This window comes from Myotis davidii, unplaced genomic scaffold (assembly GCF_000327345.1).
Source record: "Myotis davidii unplaced genomic scaffold, ASM32734v1 scaffold38, whole genome shotgun sequence".
Taxonomy (NCBI): Eukaryota; Metazoa; Chordata; class Mammalia; order Chiroptera; family Vespertilionidae; genus Myotis; species Myotis davidii.
This window is the reverse complement of record NW_006291383.1, coordinates 7511565-7533591: the sequence shown is the minus strand read 5'-3', so window position 1 is coordinate 7533591 and position 22027 is coordinate 7511565. Positions and strand designations below refer to the sequence as shown.

Here is a 22027-nt window from a genome sequence, read left to right as displayed (position 1 = left end):
CCCCCACCGCCACCACCTCAGAGCCTGGGTCCCCCCGGGCGTTCCAACCCTGGCGGGAATGGCGTGGTGGAGGTGTACAGTGCCACAGCACCCCTGGCTGGAAGTGGAACAGTGGAGATCCAGGCATTGGGAATGCAGGCCTACCCACCCTTGGAGGTGAGCAGAGGTAGGGTTTGGGGTGGAGGGGGAAAAACTGGTCATGGTCATTATGGGTAACCCAGACCTTTCCTAAGCACCAAACGTGTGCCAGATACTGCTGGAGATACCATGGTGCGGGGGGTTGCAAAACCCGATCATGTTGTGTACCACATCAGGGGAGAGAGGGACATTAATCAAGCCATCACTGCTGTCAATGTAAAATGCAAACCTTGAAAAGGTAGTGTGAAATAGAGGGTGTAGCATAAATACAAGCAGCCCTCAGGGAGTGCTCAGAACAGAGAATACCTGTTTGTTGGGGAGATTCCAAAAAGTATGTATCTGTTACTTTTTTAAAAAAAACTAGCAAGATATATTAGTTAGCTATGGCTCTGTAAGAAATGTCCACAAAGCTTCAGTGGCATATAGGGAAACCGTTTCTTGTTCTCACATCTATGGTGGTCAGTGTGGCAACTGCTGATCTTGGCTGGGCTCCCCCTGTGTCTGGGGTTGGCTGGCTGTCGGCTGCTCTAGCATGGCCTGGGGTGGGATGAGTGGGGTAACCCAGCTCTGCTCCACACATCTTTCATTATCCAGCAGGTTAGCCAGGCAGTGGTGGAGATGCAGTAATGCAAGCAGAAGTGCTCAAGGCTTCTTGAGGCTTAGGCTTGTAAGTAACTCAGTCTCACTTCTATTGTTCAAAGCAGGGCTAAGGCCAGCTTAGATTTAAGAAATAAGGAAGCCGAAACCGTTTGGCTCAGTGGATAGAGCGTCGGCCTGCGGACTGAAAGGTCCCGCATTCGATTCCGGTCAAGGGCATGTACCAGGGTTGCGGGCACATCCCCAGTGGGAGATGTGCAGGAGGCAGCTGATTGATGTTTCTCTCTCATCGATGTTTCTAACTCTCTATCCCTCTCCCTTCCTCTCTGTAAAAAATCAATAAAATATATTAAAAAAAAAAAAAGAAATAAGGAAGCTCTGCCAGTGCAGCTCAGCAGCTGTACATTGATCCATGAACCAAGAGGTCACTGGTTCAATTCCCGGTCAGGCACATGCCCTATAGGGGATGTTTCTCTCTCATCCATGTTTCTATCTCTCTATTCCTCTCCCTTTCTCTCTCTCTAAAAATCAATAAAAACATATTAAAAAAATAAGTAAGGAAATAGATGCCATCTCTTAATGGGAAAAGCTGCCAAGTCACACTGTAAAGGGCATGGGCGCCCTTGGTAAAGAATTGAGGCCATATGCAATCAGTACACCATGTAAACCATGCTAACTCCCTGCTGAAGAGCTCTTCTGGGCTATAAGCAGTCTACTCTCCAGGTGATAAGAGTTCAGAATCTTCCTAGACGCCAGTGCCAGGGAACATGGTTATGACAAAGAGCCTGCCTGCATTTGAGGCCACATTATCCCAGTCACCTTGGAGTCATTCATCTGACTTATATTCCATGTCAGATGGCATCTATATGTAAGGAGAACCAGATCACCTCCAAGCATGTGATGTTATGAGAGCCTACAAGAGGATTTGCTCTAGTCTGGGACTTTGTTGAATGAAAAAGGAAAAGTTAAGTCAGTGAGATGTTGAGAGGATGGTGGTGGCCTGGTAGGCAGAGGGGCCAGTACAGGGGGAGCTGCCATTTTTTATTTTCTATGCAGAAGAGCGTGGTCTTTGAGGTTGGAGCCTGGGTCTTTGATTTTGCATCCTTAGTACTTAGCAGAGTACCTGGCCTATAGTAGGTATTTGAAATAGGGCTCTCTGAGTTCAGTTTCTTCTCTAAAATGGGAACTCCCCTGGCAGAGCTGTTGGGGATAATGAGAGCTAACCCAGTGGCAGTCACAAAATTGCTCAGGAGTAACTTGAATGATGGGTGAATTCATTCATGTGACAACTATTTATTGAGTGTAGTATTGGCCAGGAAAATAGAAACCACTCTAGGTGTTTCTGGCAGAAGGATTAAATGCAAGACGTTAGGTGCTTACAAAGTTGATGGAAGGGCTAGAGAAGCAAAAGTCAGGGCTGCATAACTGTTTTTCAGATTCATTATTGTTGCTTGGCCCAGAGAGCCAGGGCATAGCTGCTGCACAGAGGTGAGGGAACTGTAGGATGCCATTGTGGTTGTCCCAGTTGCCCTGCTGTCCTTGGGGCTGGTTGTCAGGAAGGAGATGTAGAGTTCAGTCAGCTACTGCAAAGCTCATGACTAAATCCACCTATCTCAGCGCAGCTGCTGGAGAGTGGTTTCTACCTCCCTTCTGCCTTCCACATGTCATGCTTCTTGTGAGCAGAACCTAATCTGTTCAGAACTGTGCTGGCAAGATAGTCTAGGACTGTGGTTCCAAGCTTCCCACAATGCGTTAGTGTCATGATGTTAGTTTAGTGTTAACTAAGTTTGAATGGCTCAATTAATTTGCTAATTTCTTGTGGTTTCAATGTCAATTCTTGGTTGAGGGATGCCTGCTGGTGTGGTGTCTAGCAGGGTTACTTAAAAAGTGGAGTAGCAGCCCTAGCTGGTTTGGCTCAGTGGACAGAGCGTCGGCCAGCAGACTGAAGGGTCGTGGATTAGATTCTAGCAAGGGCACATACCTCAGTTGCAGGGAAGCAACCAATTGATGTGCCTCTCACATCAGTGTTTCTCTCTCTGTCTCTCCCCTTCCCTTCCACTCTAAAAGTCAATGGGAAAATGTCCTCGGGTGAGGATTAACAAAAAATAAAAAGAAGTAGAGTAGCTGGTGGGGGCCCACACCTTTCTGACTTCCTGGTTCTTCTGTGCAAGCAAGCTACAATAATAATAATATTGGCAGTAACAATAGGTAAAGTTTATTGAGTACTTACTATATTTTAGGCACTATTCTAAGTTCTCATTAGTTCATTGAATCCACACAACAGCCCAGTGAGAGGGGAACTGTGATTAGCCGCGTTTTACAGCTGTGAGAACTGAGACAGAGAAGTTTAAAGACTTGCCCAAGATCTCTTAGGTTTTGTTTTTCAATCAATGTTAGAGTCAGGACTTGAACCCAAGCAACCTGGCTCCAAAGCTGCCTCTAACCTTCTGACTTCATGAAGTTCAAAGGGGTTTTGGGAGTGACTGGAGTGACTGAGCTAGGCAGGGGAATTAGGATGGTGCTGTAGGTGGGGAGTGGCTGAGATCAGCCAGGGCCACTGTGAGGGTCCTCCAGGCTGGGGTGGTTTTCCCTGTTCCATCCCAGAGCTCTCTCCCTGACTCTGCTGTCCTTCTAGGTGCCAAACCAGTGTGTGGAGGCTCCAGTATACCCCACCCCCCCAGTGTACAGCCCCGGCAAACAGGGATTCAAACCAAAAGGACCCAACCCCACTGCCCCCATGACCAGCACCACTGGGGGCACCGTGGCCACCTTTGACTCCCCACCAACGCTGAAGACCCGACGGGCCAAAGGTGCCAGTGGACTCCCAGAAGGTGGGCTCACAGCCTGAGCATCTTTCCTCATTATTGGCCTGCTTCATTCTAGTCTTCCCTTTTATGATGATTAGGATTAAGTTTGTTTGCATGTAATGAAAAACCCAAAATAAGAGTGACTTCAAAATGATAGAATTTTTTTCTCCTGTGCAAAACAAGGCCAGAGGTAGGCAATCAGGAGATCGTGTGCCTGTATGGCCACCAGGAACCCACGTATCCTCTATCTCTCTGCCCTGCCATCCCTGGTGTGTGGCTTCTGCTATCAGGGTGCCTCATTGGGTAAGATGGTTACTAGAGCTCCAGTCATTAATTTCATATTCTAGGCAATAAGAAGGAAAAAAGGGGCATCTGCCAGCTTCTAGCAGTTCTCCATGATGCTTTTGCTTACATCTCATTGGTCAGAACTTAGTCACATGAGCATATCTAGCAGCAAAGGAAGCTGGGAAATGTTCCCCTTAGGTAGAGCACCTGTGAGGAAAGAAGAGGGGGAGAATGGATATTAGGCAGGCAAGAAACAATGTCTGCCACTGGTATGGGTTGGAAGCAGAGTCAGAAAATGCTGGCGGGTGAGAAGGGCAGAGAAATTGAGAAATTTTCAGGGCCTTCCAGTCACCTACTTCCACACTGCCTTTCTTTCACAAATATCTGTTGAGTTTGGTGTCAGGCACTGGGGATCTAGCATCTTGTTCCAGGATTCCCCTATCCTCAGTTATCATAGTTTAATGGAAAAGACAGGGAATAAATAAGTACTTATGGGTTACTCTAGGAAGGAGATACATGGGGTACTGTGATTGAGAATAATGCTACTTATCCATCTGGGAATGAGAAGGAAACAGCCTTGTGGCTATCTGAAGGACAAAGATGACAGATAAGGGGAATAGCAGGTTCAAAGGTCCTGAGGTGGGATCATGTTTGAGGTCTTTCAAGGTTAGCAGGGAGTCTGCTGTAGCTAGATGGAGAGAATAATGAGGTTGGCAGGAAGCAGAGAATGCAGAGCCCTGTAGGCCACAGCAGAGAGGTCGGATTTTATCCTAAGGCAGAGGGGAGCCTCTGAGGGGTTTGTCCAGCTCACCCAGGCAGAGCAGGACCTACCCTTTCCTCCCCCAGCACCTGGAGACACTCACCTGTGCCTCTTCCCCTGCCTGTCCTTGAGTAGATCTCCCAGGGTCTGGGATTTCTGGCCCTATGCCCCGGGAGTAGAGTGGCTGGAGGCTGCCCTTGGCACCCACAGTTTTACCCCAGCCTCACCATCTCACTCCTCCCACTTTGTCTTTCAGCTGCAGGGAAGCCAAAGGCTCAGAAACTCAAGTGCTCATACTGTGACAAGTCATTCACCAAAAACTTCGACCTGCAGCAGCACATCCGAAGGTACCCAGGCATGGTGGGGCAGGTGGCTCCCAGGCTGCCCTGGCTGGGGAGCCATCTGCAGTGGAAGCAAGGGTCCCTTCCCAGCCTCCTAACCTGGGTGGTGTCCAAGGCCCCATCTGTCCTGTCATGGTTCTCTGAACTTCAGTCCAGGTTGGGATGATTTTCCCTCTTCTCTTCCAGGAGTAATGGGAGGGTCTGTGAAAGCTGCGGGGCCTACCCACTATGATGGGGAAGGTCCAAATGGGGTAAGGTAGGGGGAGAAGTGGACCTGAACTGATAGGGGCTTTGCAGGCATGAGGAGTGGTACCCAGTCCTTACCTCTGCAGAAAGGGCTGGCCTCAAGGATTGCCATGCTCTGCGTATATGACTCTGACTGCTCACTCAGGACTAACCATAATACCTCTTGTTCCAAGTACATACAGGGAACCCCTCTGGTCCTCAGGTCTTTGTTCTGTGAAGTAGAGGGGTGGACTTGTTCAGTGTTTCTCAGAATGGGGTAATTGGTACATGAGGTGATTTTAGGTGGTTCTTGGACATGGTTTCGAAAAGTTCTGAAAGACAGTGAAAAAATTATTCTCTTCAATTTCTTTCAGTTCTTGGAGAGTCAAAGGAGAAAGCCTCAATTTGATGCTAGTCTCTCCTAATACCTCTCACATGCTAGCTCATGTTTTATGAGGAAGATAAAGAGAGAGAGAGAGAGAGAGGAAATGAATGAGCGCACACGTCACAGATTCCAAACATGGCAGGCAGAATCTTCCCTTTAGTACAGGGTTTCTCTGCCTTGGCACTATTGACATTTTCTATCACATCATTCTTTTCTGTGGAGGTCTGACCTTGCCTGGTAGAATGTTTGGCAGCATTCCTAACCTATAACTATTAAATGCCAGTAGCATTCCTCACTTGTCCACTGTGACAAACAAAAGTGTCTCCAAATATTGCCAAATGTTCCCTGGAGGGCAAACTCAATCCCATTTGAGAATCACTGGTCTACCCTGGTGCTGTCCAGTAGAACTTTCTCATGGAGATGCCCAGAACGGTGCTGTCTAATAGGGTACCACTAACCATAAATGGCTGCTGAGCACTTGAAATGTGACTAGTATGATTAAGAAATTGACATTTTTATTTTAATGAATTTAAATTTAAATAGTCCATGTGGTTTATGTCTACCTTATTGGGCAATGCAGCTCTAGATCGTTTTATAATTATTGCATTTTGGTTACTTCGTATTTATGACAAGTGGTTTTTTGTATATAATAACAAGTGGAAGCTTCATTTTAAAATATTTTGAGTTTTAAAACATAGAATTGACCCTGGCCGGTATGGCTCAGTTGTTTGAGCATTGTCTTGTGCACCAAAAAATTTGCCAGTTCAATTCCTGGTCAGGGCATGCCCAGGTTGCAGGTTCAAACCTTGGACGGGTGCATACAGGAGGCAACTGATCGATATTTCTCACATCAATGTTTCTCTCTCTCTCTCTTCCCCTTTCTCTAAAATCAGTAAAAACATATTTTAAAAAAACATGTAGAATTTATTTGAAAGAAAATAGTAAATAATGATGCAAGTGCTGTGCTGTGATAGCTAGCATATTTCCTCCTTCAAATAACAGAAATCCCTATTTATTTTTATTTACTTATTTATTTTAAATATATTTTATTGATTTTTTTACAGAGAGGAAGGGAGAGGGATAGAGAGTTAGAAACATCGATGAGAGAGAAACATCAATCAGCTGCCTCCTGCACACTCCCTACTGGGTATGTGCCTGCAACCAAGGTACATGCCCTTGACCAGAACCGAACCTGGGACCCTTGAGTCCGCAGGCTGACGCTCTATCCATTGAGCCAAACCGGTTAGGGCCAGAAATCCCTATTTAAATGGACTTAAATTGTTAGGAAATGTTTCATCTCACAGTATAAGATGGTCATGGAGAAAGTTACCTCCAGGGTGGTTCATTCAGCAGCTCAGTAATGCCACCAAGAGCACAGGGTCTTTCTGTCTCTGGTCTGCCTGCCTCCGCAAGCGGGCTTGTCCTTATGGTGTCAGAATGGTTGCCAGCAACATCTAGACGTTCTGTCTGGGCTTCCTGGTGGCCATGAGCTCCTGGGTTGAGGTCACATCTCCATTCCTACAAGGGTGCTGACAAGCCTTGTTTCCTGCAGCCACACTGGTGAGAAACCCTTCCAGTGCATTGCGTGTGGCCGTGCCTTTGCCCAGAAGTCTAATGTCAAGAAGCACATGCAGACTCACAAGGTGTGGCCTCCAGGGCGCAGTGGTGGCACCATCTCTCGCAACTCTGTGACTGTGCAGGTCATGGCCCTGAACCCCAGCAGGCAGGAGGATGAGGAAAGCACAGGTGGGTTGAAAGGGGGAACGCCACTCTCCCTACACCTCTCCTCTGTAGCTTCATGGGTTTTGTTTCTGTATGGCTTTGGGCAACCTCCTTGACCTCTTTGGGCTTCAATCTACTTCAGTGATAAAGTGGGGCATAGATGAAAGGAGGGATGACAAATATACGATTTGTGTGGTGTTACTCTAATGCTGTAGCCATGGCAACCATCACTAATCGATCACCTATCATTTTTGCTGAGTTTGGATACCACCTCAGAATCTATTTTCAATAGATGGCCCTCTAGGCAGTCACTCTCAGTTTATCTGAAATTGAAATCTATTTGGCCTCTATGGGCAGGTGATCTTCGAAGTTCTTTATAGTTTGTAAAATTGTCATCAAAGCCATCACTTGTTTCTGAACTAACAACCTTTTCCTTAATATTGGTTTAATTAGAGTAACACTGTCCAGGAAAAATATAATATGAGCAACATATGCCATTTAAAAATTTCTAATAGCTACATAAAAACAATATAAAAAGCCCATCTCCCTGGGCGCTTTGCCATGGCTGCCTTCAGTGGTGCCAGCAAGGGCCTCCGCCATGCCGAGTACTCACTGCCCTCGACCAAATGGCCTGACGCGGACGTCCACCAGGGCCCGTCAAGAAGCTTGATAGCTGTAGGACTGGGTGTTGCAGCTTTTGCGTTTGCAGGTCGCTATGTATTTCAGATCTGGAAACCTCTGGAACAAATAATCACAGAAACTGCAAAGAAGATTTCAACTCCTAGCCTTTCATCCTACTGTAAAGGAGGATTTGAACAGAAAATGAGTAGACGAGAAGCTAGTCTTATTTTGGGTGTAAACCCATCTGCTGGCAAGGCCAGGATTAGAACAGCTCACAGGAGAATCATGATTTTGAATCACCCAGATAAAGGTGGATCTCCGTACTTAGCAACCAAAATAAATGAAGCAAAGGACTTGCTGGAAGAAACCACCAAACATTGATTGATGCTCAAGAACTATTCTGAAGGAAAAAAAGGGGTGCTTACAAAACAAAGTCCCGTGTATTTAATATAAACCACCACTGACCATCATAATTCCCATACATGTACATGTGCTAACTCTAAATAACTTATTCCACTGTTATGTGGTATAATAATAAAGATTAATAATCTCTCTTTTAAAAAAACATAAAAAGAAGGTGACATTAATGTTAATCATGTTTTATCCTAATATATTAATATTGTCATTTTAGCATGTAATATAAAGAAATTATTAATGAGATATTTTATATTCTTTTTTTATGCTAAGTTTCCAAAATCCATTTGCATTTATTGGCACATCTGGATTTGGACGAGCCAAATTTTGAGTTCTCAGTTGCCACATGTGGCCCTTTGCCACTGTACTGGACAATGTAAGGCTGGGGCTTTCCTGTGCAGCCCCATAGGTGAGCAACACCTGCCACATGCCAGCCAACGAAGGGGTGTGTTGCTGTGCAAAAAACACATGGCCACTTTATAGCATCTCCCTGTTGGATCCAGCCCTGCTGTGTATTTAGCCATTCTATGTGTGCACTTTGAGTCTTTGTAAGTTCCTTGGAGAAGAAACCATTTTTTCTATTTCTTTTAAACTCCTAAATTGCCTAGCACCAAGGGTTCAGTCATTTAGCAAACATTTATGGAGGCCTACTCTGTGCCAGGCCCCTGTCCTCAGAGAATGTGAGGGAAGGGCAACCAAACAAATGAGTGTAATTAGAACAAGGAGCTGGGAAGGCATGATGAGTACAGCTAGGAGCTGTGTTCAGGATTTTTAACAGCCATGGAGAGAGGTCTTGAGTGTCCGAGGGGGAGGTCAGGGACCGGAGACTTGAGGCAATAGCTATTCATCAATTGGAATGTAAGTATTTCAGTATTTTAGCACCAGGAAGTGTGGTATCAGTGCACACCAACTGTATGTGAGTGCAGGGCCTTGAGAACAGTGTCCAACACCAAGCATGTGGTGGGTGTGGGTGTACGCAGTGGAGCGCAGAGGAGATGTTCCATGATCCTTCCTGAGTGGTCTCTCTGTCCTGTGCTTCCTCTGCCCTTCTCAGCAATTTGTCTTCCTGGCTTTCTCCATAGGGTTGGGCCAGACACTGTCGAGTGCACCACAGCCCCAGGCCTTGCCCACAGCAGGTGAGGATGAAGGGGAGAAGCTGGAGGGCAAGCAGGTGGTCCTCATCGATAGCTCCTACCTGTGTCAGTTCTGCCCCAGCAAGTTCAGCACTTACTTCCAACTCAAGTCCCACATGACCCAGCATAAGAATGAGCAGGTAGGTGGCGAGTGGGCAGCAGGGGAGTGGGGGGTACTTCCATCCTAGTCATGAGCCTTGGCTGATGCTGGGGTCTTGAACATGGCCTAGAAAGGGGACGGGGGTGGGCCTCATTTAGTCTGAGCTACTGTCTAACCATTCAGGATGAGGCCAAACTATCCTCTGTATTCTGCCTTGGTGGGGCCAGCTTACTGGGCCATTATGGTGCTGAGGGAGGAAGCCCACCTCTCAAGGGTCATATAATGAAGGAATCAGAGACGGGAAACATTCTTAATACCCTGAAAAAATCAAATGTCTGTGGGGATTTAGGACTACAGTCTTTTTTCCCTTTTAATTGAGATATAATTCACATACCATAAAATTCACCCTATTAAAAGTGTACAGTTCAGTGGTTTTTAATATATTCATAGGTTGTACAGCTATCAACACTAATTCCAGAATATTTTCATCACCTCAAACAGAAACCCTGTACCCATTAGCAATCACCCTCTGCCCCCAGTCCCTGGTAATCACTCATCTCGTTTCTGTCTCTATGGATTTGCCTGTACTGGACATTTAGTATAAATGGAATCATAGTATGTGGCCTTTTGAGATACTGTTTTTAAGGCTTATCCATGTTGTAGCATGTACCAGTACTTTATTTCTCTTGATGGTAGAATAAATATACCAGACTGGTCGTTATGGCGTTCCATTCACTGGCTTTTTATAGATAGAGATATGTTTTCAGTTCGCTTGGGTATAAGCCTAGAAGTGAAATTGCTGGGTTACTTGATAATTCTATTCTAGCTTTTATTTTTTTTTTCATATGTTTTTTTTATTTCAGAGAAAGGAAGGGAGAGGGAGAGAGAGTCATTGATCGGTTGCCTCCTACATGCCCCCTCCTGGGGATCAAGCCTGCAACCTGGACATGTGCCTTGACCTGGGATCAAACTGTGTCCTCGGGGTTCATAAGTCAACTACTGAGCCATGTTGCTGGGCAGTACAGAACTATTTTATCCTACAGAGCTCTCCCTTGTGTTGCCCAACATACTTAGCCTCCGGAAGTCACTGATCAGTTCTCTATCTCTCTATAAGTTTGTCAGTTTGAGAATGTTGTATAAATAGAGTCATCCAGTATGTGACCTTTTGAGATTGGCTTTTTAAAAAATATATATTTTATTGATTTTTTACAGAGAGAAAGGGAGAGAGATAGAGAGTTAGAAACATTGGTGAGAGAAACATCGATCAGCTGCCTCCTGCACATCTCCTATTGGAGATGTGCCCACAACCCAGGTACATGCCCTTGACCAGAATCAAACCTGGGACCTTTCAGTGAGCAGACCGACGCTCTATCCACTGAGCCAAACCGGTTTCGGCTGAGATTGGCTTTTTTTGACTTAGCATAAATTCTCTTGAGAATTGTGCTATTTTTTTTAACCTAATTTTACATTTGAGTATTTTCTCATGTCACTATTATTTTTTTGAAGGACAATTTTTATTACTTTTATGTACAGAAAACCCAACAGTGTACACATAGCCAGTTTGGTGGCCAGTGTTTATAGCCTTTGCCATTTCCAGCTTGGCAATGGTAGCCTCTGACTTGGACCCAGGACGTTGCCTCCCCAAGTGATGGGTCTCAGCATATCTGTTGTTGTAATTAGAACAGATAGCCCCCACCAGCTTAGCCAGAGCTCCTTTTTCTTCCAAGTTAACCTGCGTGAAGGCAACAGTGGTGCAGGTCTTCCTGTGGACGAGACATCCAGCCTGGCCTTCCCCTTGCTCATGCAGTAGGGAACCCCATCTGCCAGCACAGGCAGGGCAGGAAGACCACCAGCTGGATGGGATCCACATTATGTGTAGTCACTACCAGCCGAGTCGTCTTGTTCTCTCACTGCAGGGTGGTGACAGTGTTAACCCCTGCTCAAAGGACAGGTGGCCTCTTGGTGGGGACATCCCCTTTGCTGGCAGCTTTTTTCTCAGCCTGAGCCACCAACCTCTGCTTCTTCTCTTGCTTTGTCTCTGGTCTGTACTTGTGGGCCGGCTTCAGCAGTTGAGTAGCTGTTTGGTGATCCAAGACCTGAGTGAACTGGTTAATGGCACGTTCAGACACGTATAGAGAATAGCCCTTTGTTGCTGTAGCTGAATGTAGCGGGGCCATTTGACAAAGCAGGTGAGGTCCCTTTTGGGTTTGATGTCCTGTCCAAGGCCAGAATGCCTGGGCCTTTTCTCAAACAGGCGATTTACCTTCTTGGCCTCCTGCTTCTTCATGAGAGCAGGGGCGGAGCCACCTTCTTCCCTTTGGCATTCTTCCCCTTGGCCTTCTTTTCTTTCTGCACTTTGGGCTACAGGAAAAGAGAGAAAGAAAAGGAAATTGTGGAAAATACGTAGCTCACATCACTACTTTTAAACACATGAATTTAATGGCTACATTTTTTAAATTCTATAGTTAAACTATTACTTCCAGAGTTTTGCTATTATAAACAAAACCATGGTGGGATCATTGTAATCAAATATTTGTTCACATCTCTGACTTTTTTCTCTTATGATAGATTCCTAGCAGGGGTGGGGGTTGATGGAAGTTAGTTAGGGTATCTTTGGTGACAAATCACAAAAACCTTTGATTCAAACTGGCTTAAACAATTAGGAAGTTTGTCATCTCATTTAACAAGAAAACCCAAAGTACAGCAGTTCCAGGCCTGAAACAGCCAGTTGACTGAATCCAGCTCATCTCCACCATCTCTGCCATGTGGCCTTGTTCTCTACTGATGGCTCCCCTGTGGTCCTGGGATAGTGGTCATTCTTTCTAGGTCCAGTTACAGTCTTACCTATGAGCAAAAAGGGGCTCTCTTTTTCTGTGTCCTTTAAAAAAATGTTTTTATTGATTTCAGAGAAAGGAACAGAGAGGGCAAGAGAGAAACATCAGTGATGAGAAAGAATCAGTGATTGGGTGCCTTCTGTACACCCTCCGCTGGGAATCAAGCCCGCAACCCAGGCATGTGCCCTGACTGGGAATCGAATTTTGACCTCCTGGTTCATAGGTCAACGCTCCACCGCTGAGCCCCGCCTGCCAGGCTTTTCTGTGCTTTTTTAGAAGCAAGGAAACCTTTCCTTGAAGATCTCTTGTTGGTCAGCGTAAGTGCATGTGCTCTGTCACTTAGGAATGCATTATTCTGCTGCAAATAATAGAAAACTGGCTTACTACTCAGGGTTTTATTTCTCTCACATCAGAAGAAGTCCTTAAGTAGGCAGTGTTGGGCTTGTATAGCAGATCAGATATGTCATCATGGACGCAGGCTTTTTCTGGCTTTCTGTTCTGCTATCCTTCTGCTTTCATTCTCAAGATTGTAGGATGGCTGCTGTGATATATCTTCAGCCATCACATTTGTATTCCAGTCAGGACAAATGCAAAAGGCAGAGGGGATTTTCCTAGGAAGCTTTTTTGCCTTTTTGTTCTGGAAATTATGCCTTCCCTACAGACTGCTACATATCATTGGTAAGAAAGGAGTCATATGGCTGACACTAGATGCAAGGGAGACAGGGATATGGAATCAAATGGTTTTTGTTTTTTAAGAGGAGGAAGGGGGCCCTACCTGGTTTGGCTCGGTGGATAGAGTGTTGGCCTGGGGATTGAAGGGTCCCAGGTTTGATTCCGGTCAAGGACACATGCCCCGATCCCCAGTGGGGGGTGTGCAGGAAGCAGCTGATCAATGATTCTCTCATTATTGATGTTTCTCTCTCTCTCTCCCTCTCTGAAATCAATAAAAATATATTTAAAAAAGAGACAGGAAGGGGGAGAGAGAGAGAAACATCGATTGGTTGCCTCCCACATGTGTTCTGACCTGGGATTGAATCCACAACCTGGATATGTGCCCTGACTGGGAATTGAACTCACCACCTTTTGGTGTACACAGGATGACACTGCAGCCAACTGAGTAACACCAGCCTTTAACTGAGCATGTTACCACCCTGAGCAAATCATGGTTCACTTTGTTAGGAAGAAGGAGCTTGTGTGCCTGGCCAGTGTGGTTCAGTGGTTGAAGGTTGACCCATGAACCAGGAGGCCATGGTTCGATTCCCGATCAGGTTGCTGGCTGATCCCTGGTAGGGAACATGTGGGAGGTAGCCAATCAATTATTCTCTCTCATCATTGATGTTTTTCTATTCCTCTTTCTCTTCCTTTCTCTGAAATCAATAAAAACATATTTTTTAAAAAAATTAAAAGAAAAACGAAAGCTTGTGGAATTGTTTAGGCAACCAGGTGTGTGTACCACTTGTCAAAGTATAATTTTCAAAATGTTAAAAACACGATTCTCATGTAAATAACATAATGAATATGAGTCGGAATTTTATGTAACTCATTAATGAGGGAACTGGAAGGATGAGAAAGTTCAAAAGAAGATATGAGACACTAATATTTATACCTATATAGTACTATCAGGGGAAAAAAGAATACTGAAATGAGATTGCTAAGTTAGTATCTTAGAAATCTACACCTGAAACCTATATGATCCTATTAACCAATATCACTCCAATTTAATTTTTTTAAAAAGGATTGCTAAAATAGATACAAATCTGGTTAATGTCCTACAGGTAACAAATCCTATAAGGTTTGGGGTTATCCTTTCTACCTGTCAGAAGTCATTTATATCAGATCAGTTTTGTAAAAGTTAATACGTAGTTTTAGAGTCTGGATTCTAATCACTGGTAAATAGTCAAAACAATGCACATTCCCCCAGAGATGACCCCAGGTAGGCTTGCTAGATAACAGTTCTCAAAGTGAGGTCTCTGGACCAGCATCACCTGGGTACTTGTTAGGTTGCGCATGTTCAGGCCACCAGATCTGCCCAATCAGATACGCTGCGGGTGGCGCCCAGCAATCTGTCACTGTCACATGTGCTCAAGTTGGGGAGCCACTACTCCAGTATGAGATTGGAAGGCCACAATGTCATCTTTTTACTGTATTCCCAGAGCCTGAGGAAAGGGTAGTGTGGTCATTATGACTGACTGAGAGGAGAGGACCCTCCAGTCAAAGTAAAAGCAGGGGAGTAGGGCCATCACCAGAGTAAAAGCAGTGTTCCAGGTGGATGCCACAGGGCAGGGGCAGCAGTGAAGGCAGCTCTCCTGCCTCCGCTTTAACCTGCTCCATGTCTACCATCAAGGTGTACAAGTGTGTGGTCAAAAGCTGCGCCCAGACGTTTCCGAAGCTCGACACTTTTCTGGAACACATCAAGAGCCACCAGGAGGAGCTGAGCTACCGCTGCCACCTCTGCAGCAAGGACTTCCCTTCCCTGTATGACCTGGGCGTGCACCAGTACTCCCACAGCCTCCTGCCACAGCACAGCCCCAAGAAGGACAGCACGGTCTACAAGTACGTGCCTTCCACTTCCTCTCCCACGGGACTCAGACACCTCAGAGGGGAAACAGTCTCTGGGCTGGCAGAGTGGGTTCTGAGCCTTAGCACTGGTGGGGAAAAGGTGCTGGCCCTCCTCATAGCATTCTTTAACTTGGCAGATATTCATCCTTAAAAAAAGGGGGGGGGGAGGGAACCAGTCTTTCCTTGTTACAGTAGAAAAAATTTTTTTATTTTTTTATACTAAAGATATTATGAAAATATTATTTTGTCTGATAATCTACAGAACTTAGGTTACAGTGGGAATGGTACACAGATTCTTAGAATGAAAAAACAAATTAACAAGCACATTTGAAAGCAAAAATCATAAAAAATAAGATTCTATTTTTTTTATAATATGTAAAATTTAAGTTAAAGTCGAAGCTATATGCTGATTCTTAGAATGAACAAGGAATGCTTCAAGTGTAGATTTGATTTGGGGTTATTTATTCTGACTGTCCTTTGCATCACCTTAGTTTTCTGTTACAGTCATAAGGAGGGTCCCTTTGGCAGAAATGATGGAAGGCTCCCTCAGTTGTGCCACACGCTTTTAATCCTTAGATCCTCAAATCATTCTCTTTGGAGCTATCATTCCTTAATCAGCCTTTGAGTTTCTTCCTCAATTGTTTTCTGGCTCCTCCTCTAGACTCTCCTTTGTTGGTGGGGTTATTTGCAGATATCCAGTATCTCTTTTCTAATTGTGAAATACTGCGTCTTTGCCCTGCAGTTATTTTGCTGTGCATTTGCCCTGTGTTGCTGTCTCACAATGCTCAGCAAATATGTGGGGATAGATCTTAGTGAAAACGGACTTGTTTGAGGATTCCTTCTAGTCGTTGGTGAATATTTTCATGTTAAATGACTTTTGCTTCTTTGTACAAAATTGTACCTGCAAGGCCCTGCCCAGTGTTGCTCAGTGATTAGAGCAGGGGTGGGCAAACTTTTTGACTTGAGGGCCACAATGGGTTCTTAAACTGGACCGGAGGGCCGGAACAAAAGCATGGATGGAGTGTTTGTGTGAACTAATATAAATTCAAAGTAAACATCATTACATAAAAGGGTACGGTCTTTTTTTTTTCTTTTCTTTTCAGTTTTCTTCATTTCAAACGGGCCGTAGTTTGCCCACGGCTGGGTTAGAGTGTTGGCCAAAGGACCGAAGAGTCGTGGGTTCGATTCCCAGTCAAGGGCATGTACCTTGGTTGAAGGTTCCCCAGCCCTGGTAGGGGCACATGCGGGAGGCAACCAATCAATGTATCTCTCTCACGTCAATGGTTCTTTCTTTCAGAGTCTCTGCCTCTTCCACTCTCTCTAGAAATCAGTGGAAAAAATACCCTCGGGTGAGGATTCAGACAAAATCAATATTGTACCTGCAGGGACTTGGCTGATGACCTCTGTTAGGGGGCCCTGCTGTAATTCCTGGGTGAACTTCTGAGGTTCAGAGACAAGTAAATATAGACCTTGAGTTTAGAATGCATGTGCTGCTTAGGGAGACAAATATATAAATATTTTTACCATATATTGTGATAAAATGCTATTTTATATATATAAAGTAGAAGCCCGGTACACGAACTCATGCACGAGTGGGGTCCAGCTGGCCGCCCCATCTCAGGGCAATGGGCCGGTGGGTGCGGGGAGGAGAAGGGGCCTCAGGTGGTTGGCCTGCCCCACCCCCAGGGGGGATGAACTCCTTTAGCTTTTTCTTGTCTGTGAAGCTCTTTATCTGGACTTCAATTCTAAATGAGCTTTGCTGGGTAGAGAAGGGTGTGGCAAGAAATATTCAAAGTGATGAAGAGCAAGGACCTGCAGGCAGGGTGACCTTCCTTTTGAAAGGAAGCGGCTGCTCTAGGGCCGAGGGTTCGATCGGTCTCATGAAACCCTGGTCAGTCTTTGCATCTGACAAATGGAATCACTGAGGCCTGTTTGAGAGTCGCCAAGGCTGGGAGCATGATCTCAGAGCAGTTACCACGTTCCTGAAGGGATGTTATGGGTCCTCTCTCATCAAAAAGCCTGTGTGTCTGTGTACACCAACAGGGTTGCTTTAACACTGAAGCCTCTATCCGCAAGCCCACCTGCCTCCAGGAGCTGGTGGAAGGTTGAAAGTGGCTGCATAGATGAGGCTGGTCCCAGGCCACCTGCCAGGTGTCAGCGGCTCAGCTGTCTGAGCCCCAGGGAGGGAGAGGGGCTCTGACATCACCACTGTGCGGAGGATATGACCACATGGGCAGCGGCAGTTTTTGCAGCCTCCTCGGCCAAGAGCACGCCTTGGATCTGGGTTCTCACGCAGCTGGGCAGAGTCCTATTTAGAAACGGGTGGGTCTTGCATTATTTGTGCTATTACAGACAAAGAGGGTTTTAGATTCTGGTACGTAAATATGTTTCCTGCTTATCCACAAGGGCAGGAGGCCGAGCATGGCCTGGCCACAGGCACAACCACAGTTCTTCACTCCTTCACAGGCCTCCATCCAAGGGCGGCGAGGCAGGCGCTTCCCACACAAAGGGGGCCAGGGAGCAGGGTCTGGCAGCAAATGCAGAACACAGCCATCCGCGGCCCTGCTTTTCCCAGACCTTCTGTCTCAGTCCAGATCTTCCCGCTCTGGGTTTGTAGTGGATTCAGACGTCTGCGGGACATGATGTTGATCACATGCTGTTTCACCATGTGGGTGGTCAGCATGGGGTTCCTGAATCAGCCTGCCTTCGGCATTGTGGTGGTGGTGGGGTGACAGCATAAAGGTGGGAACACTACCCGTGTGGACTCCTCACTGAGCACCTTCTGTATACCTGGCTGGCTTCTCCCCTCAGAAGGATGCTGACAGCTCAGTTGTATGCTTCCTGTGTCCCTGACCAGCAGGTGCAGAGGTGGGGGGGGCATTTGGGGGCTGGGCGGTTGGCTGCCACAGTGCAGGTCATAGCCACCGGTTGTTCCAGTTATTCTGCCATAATGGTCGCTGGGCATAGATATAGATATAGATATAGATATAATCTTATATAGAAATACCACAGTGGGAGGTAGGGAAGGTATCCAAAGCAATGGTATCTGAACTGGGTTTTGAAGGATGAGTAGGAGTTTGCCAGGTTGGCAGTGGGTCAGGTGGAGTGCATTCCTAGCAGGAAGATGAACAAGTGTAGAGATATGAGAAAATTAGCAAGTGGTTTGGTATGACTGTTGCATAGAGTACAAGTGGAAAGTGATATTTACATGAAGGCTGGGGGAGGAAGTGGTGCCAGGGCCTGGGGGCCTTATAGAAATCACGAGATTTGAGAAGTTGGCAGGGGGACTGTGACTCATGAAATGGAGTATAGAGCAGCTGGCCCTGGGGGAGATTGGGAAATGGAGCCAGCGAGACAGGAAAGCCAGATGAGGCTTTTACCAGCCAAGGGGATGGAAATTTGTAATCGGAGGACATTTGCTTTTGCTCTTCCAGACTGTGGATTATCTATAAATTCCTTTGGCTATGTGGCCCTCTGGACTGAGATGCCAAGTAAAAGGAAGGGAGCACTTACTATGTGCTGAACTCTGACTCTGTGATATTGATCCCTACAATCCTGGGAGGTAGGTTGTGTTAGTCAGCTCAGGCTGCTATAACAAAATACTATAAACATATGAGCGAGGGGGTGGGTGCCTTATCTCTCTGGTCTTTTTTTATAAGGGCACTAATCTCATCATGAGGACCCCACACTCATGATGTCATCTCATCTTTAACCACCCCCCAAAGGCCCATCTCCAGATACCATTACATTAAGGGCCAGGGCTTCAACGTATGAATTTTGGAGGCACACAGTTCGGTCCATAATGGTATCCTCCCCATTTTGAACATGAGGACACAGACTCAGACAGGAGAAGTGACCTGCCCACAACATCATCAGGGATTCAAACCTTGTCCGGGACCCTGGAAGCTTCATAGCTCTGGTCTGGGAGTTCGCAGGCTGAGGGTTGAGCTCAATGCTGATGGCCCTGTGTCTGCTGTAAATCACTTTGGAGCTGTTGGCTCAAAAGTAAGAGTAGGTGCAGGGAGGCAGGCCACTGTCTGGATGGCCTAAGGGCGAAATGGTGTCATGGTCCTGACAAGGGCTGTGGAGCCACCTGCTTTTGCTCACATCTCAGCTTACTACAGACCCGATGGAAGTCCTTGGCAAGGCATTCAACCACTCTAAGCCCCAGTCTTCTCATCTGTGAAATGAGGATGAGATAGTGCCTACCCTATTGGATTATTTATTAAGATCAAGTAAGATGAGTATGAGGCACTTAAACATGGTGCCTGCAACATAATAGGTGCTCAATAAATATTATTGCTGTAATTTTTTCTTTAATTTAGATATATGTTTGGTTACTTGCAATAGAGACAAAAATAACAGTGGCTTAAGCAAGGTGAGAGTTGATTTCTCTCTCATGGTAACGTTTGAGCAGGTGTGGTGGCTTCATTCCATTTTCAGGGACCCAGCCCCCATCGGTCTGGCTGCTCTGCTTTGGGCCACATTACCTTGGCCTGCTTATGGTGCCTGCCCAAACCCCTCAAGTAAAATTCCTGCTATATATTTACTTTTTCCTCTTAAAAATAAGATTTATTAGTTTCTTTTCTAATTACAAAATTCATGTTTAATGCAGAGAAAAAGATCTTTTAAAAACCCACAGAGAAACAAAAAATAAAACCCTGTCACCCAAGATAACCCCTATTAACCTCTTGGTACATGCCTTTTGGTATATATCTGTAACAAGCATGTCTATAGGTATGGATATAGATATAAATATCACAGCTATGTTTAAGTCAGATCATCCCAAACACAGTCACCAAATTTGATATAAATGTATCACACCATCTTCCTATTGCACAACTTCTGACAGATAGACTAAAACTTAAGAGGATCTCTCTGGCCCAACTGGCGTGGCTCAGTGGTTGAGCATCGACTTAGGAACCAGGAAATCATGGTTTGATTCCGATCAGGGCACATGCTTGATCCCCAGTGGGGGGTGTGCAGGAGACAGCCAGTTAACAATTCTCTCACATCACTGATGTTTCTCTCTCTCCCTATCCCTCCTTTTTCTGAAAAAAAAAAAAAAATTACAAACAAACAAATAAATATAAAAATAAAAACTACAAAAATCGTAGAGGAATTTCCCTTCCACCTTGACCCACCCCATCCCACATACGGTCGCTTTCAGGAAGTGTCCTTTTTCAACTTATTTTGACATAATTTCAGACTTCCAGAGAAATTATAAGACTAGTGCAAAGAATTCCCACAGATACTCTTCACCCAGACTTCCCAGATGTTCTTTTTATGACATTTGCTTTATCCTATTCTGAGCCATTTGAGAACAATTTGCCAACATGATACTCCCTTACCCTTTCTTTTTAGTATGTATTTTCTAAAAACAAGGGTAACCTCTTACATAGACATGGTGTAGTTATCAATGCGGAAGTTAAATCAATACACTTCTGTTATCTAATCTACAGACCTCACTCAAAAATTTCCAATTGTCCCAATGCATCCTTTAAAAAGAAAAAGTTTTTCTGGCCCAGGATCCAATCCAGGACCACACACATTTAATTCAGTTGTCATCTCTCTCTTTTTTAAAATAACTTTTTACTTATTGATTTGAGAGAGAGAAAGAGAGAGAGAGAGAAGGAGGGAGAGAAATATCAGTTTGTTGTTCCACTTATTTATGCATTCATTGGTTGATTATTGTATGTGCCCTGACCGGGGATTGAACCTACAATCTTGACGTATTGGAACTACACTTTAACCAACTGAGCTACCTGGCCAGGACAGTTGTCATGTCTCTTTACTTTCCAAGTCTTCAGTCTGTCTTTGTCTTTCATGACCTTGATATTTTTTTATATGTTTTTAAAATATATATATTTATGTTTTTAGTATATATATTTATGTTTTATATATATATATGTTTTTATGGTTTTTAGAGAGGAAGGGAGAAGGATAGAGAGAAACATCAATTAGAGAGAAACATCATTGATGGGCTGCCTCCTGCATGCCCCCTACTGGGGGTTGAGCCCACAGCCTGGGCCTGGGCCCTGACTGGGAATTGAACTGTGACTTCATGGTTCATAGTTCAGCATTCAACCTCTGGCTGGGTGATGACCTTGATATTTCTAAAGAGTGTAGGCCAGTTTTTTGTAGAATGTCCTTAGTTTAGGTTTGTCTAGATCCAAATTCGTACTTTTGGCAGAAATATCACAAGGTGATGCTGTGTCCTTCTCAATGCATTATATTAGGAGGTACATGATGTTGGTTTACCCCGTTGCTGGGGATGTTACCTTGGATGACTTAATTAGGGTGGTTTTTCTTTCAGGGAGTTTTAATTTTAGGGGTTATTGCTAAACTATTTCCCACACAAACCTGTGTCTCCTCACTGCTGGAGCTGGTGCAGTTCTTACCCTCTTCCTCACACCAGCTTGTGAGCTTTCTGCCCTCCTGGTAGCTCTCTTCCCACCCCCACCCCCTCCTCTTTCTTGCTGTGGAAGCATTTCATTGTGTGGTTTGAGGGGGGTCCCCTGCGCCCTCCACAGGTGCACCTGCCTGCTGCTTTCCCAGGTGGCCCTGGCATATAGTTGGCAGGGCCCTTCTTTTTGTTTTTGGCCTGAATTGCCTACTTACCTTTGGCATTCCTCGCTGGTACGGCATCGTAATTGGTTTTATTTGCTGGCAAATGTTTTCATGGTGGGGAGACAATGGGATCTTCTTCAGGTTTGTGGCCTGAAGCTGCTATTTTTAAGGCATGTCAGCCACAGTGATATAAAGACTGTTTACACTAAAGACATGTCTATCTATAGTGCTTTGTGGTTTATGAACTGTTTAGCACAGTTGTGTCCTTTGACTCTCATGACAATCTTAAAAATGAGCGAGGGGCATGTCCATTTGGGATTCCCACCCCATTTTATGGATGAGGAAACTGAGGGTCAGAGATGGGGAAGAACCAGGCCGGGATCATTGTCTCTCTGACTCTCATATAACAGATTGTTACTGCTCAGAGCAGTCTGTGAAAAGGACAGATATGGTTCCTGTCTCCAGAGCCCATTTACTGGTGGAGGAGATAGATAATAATCAAGTAAGCAAACAAATAAAATAATTCTAGGTAATGA

At 45.3% G+C, this 22027-nt stretch overlaps 2 protein-coding genes and 1 pseudogene across 2 annotated transcripts in view; 2 read left to right on the top strand and 1 right to left on the bottom strand.

Annotated features, from left to right (window-relative positions):
- ZNF341 (zinc finger protein 341) overlaps positions 1-22027 on the top strand; it is a 41434-nt gene that overhangs the window by 9194 nt on the left and 10213 nt on the right. Inside the window, exons 5-10 of the mRNA XM_006764592.2 lie at positions 1-156; positions 3371-3566; positions 4844-4934; positions 7091-7284; positions 9378-9568; positions 14707-14915. The exon at positions 1-156 is cut by the window's left edge and continues 40 nt beyond it. Of these exons, the coding sequence (XP_006764655.1) occupies positions 1-156; positions 3371-3566; positions 4844-4934; positions 7091-7284; positions 9378-9568; positions 14707-14915 (1037 nt within the window). The remainder of the gene's footprint in view (positions 157-3370; positions 3567-4843; positions 4935-7090; positions 7285-9377; positions 9569-14706; positions 14916-22027) is intronic.
- On the top strand, positions 7822-8428 carry LOC102774864 (dnaJ homolog subfamily C member 15-like). The gene has a single exon (XM_015564495.1). The coding sequence runs from the start codon at positions 7822-7824 to the stop codon at positions 8260-8262; it is 441 nt and encodes a 146-aa protein (XP_015419981.1). The 3' UTR covers positions 8263-8428.
- LOC102774572 lies at positions 9613-12293 on the bottom strand (annotated as a pseudogene).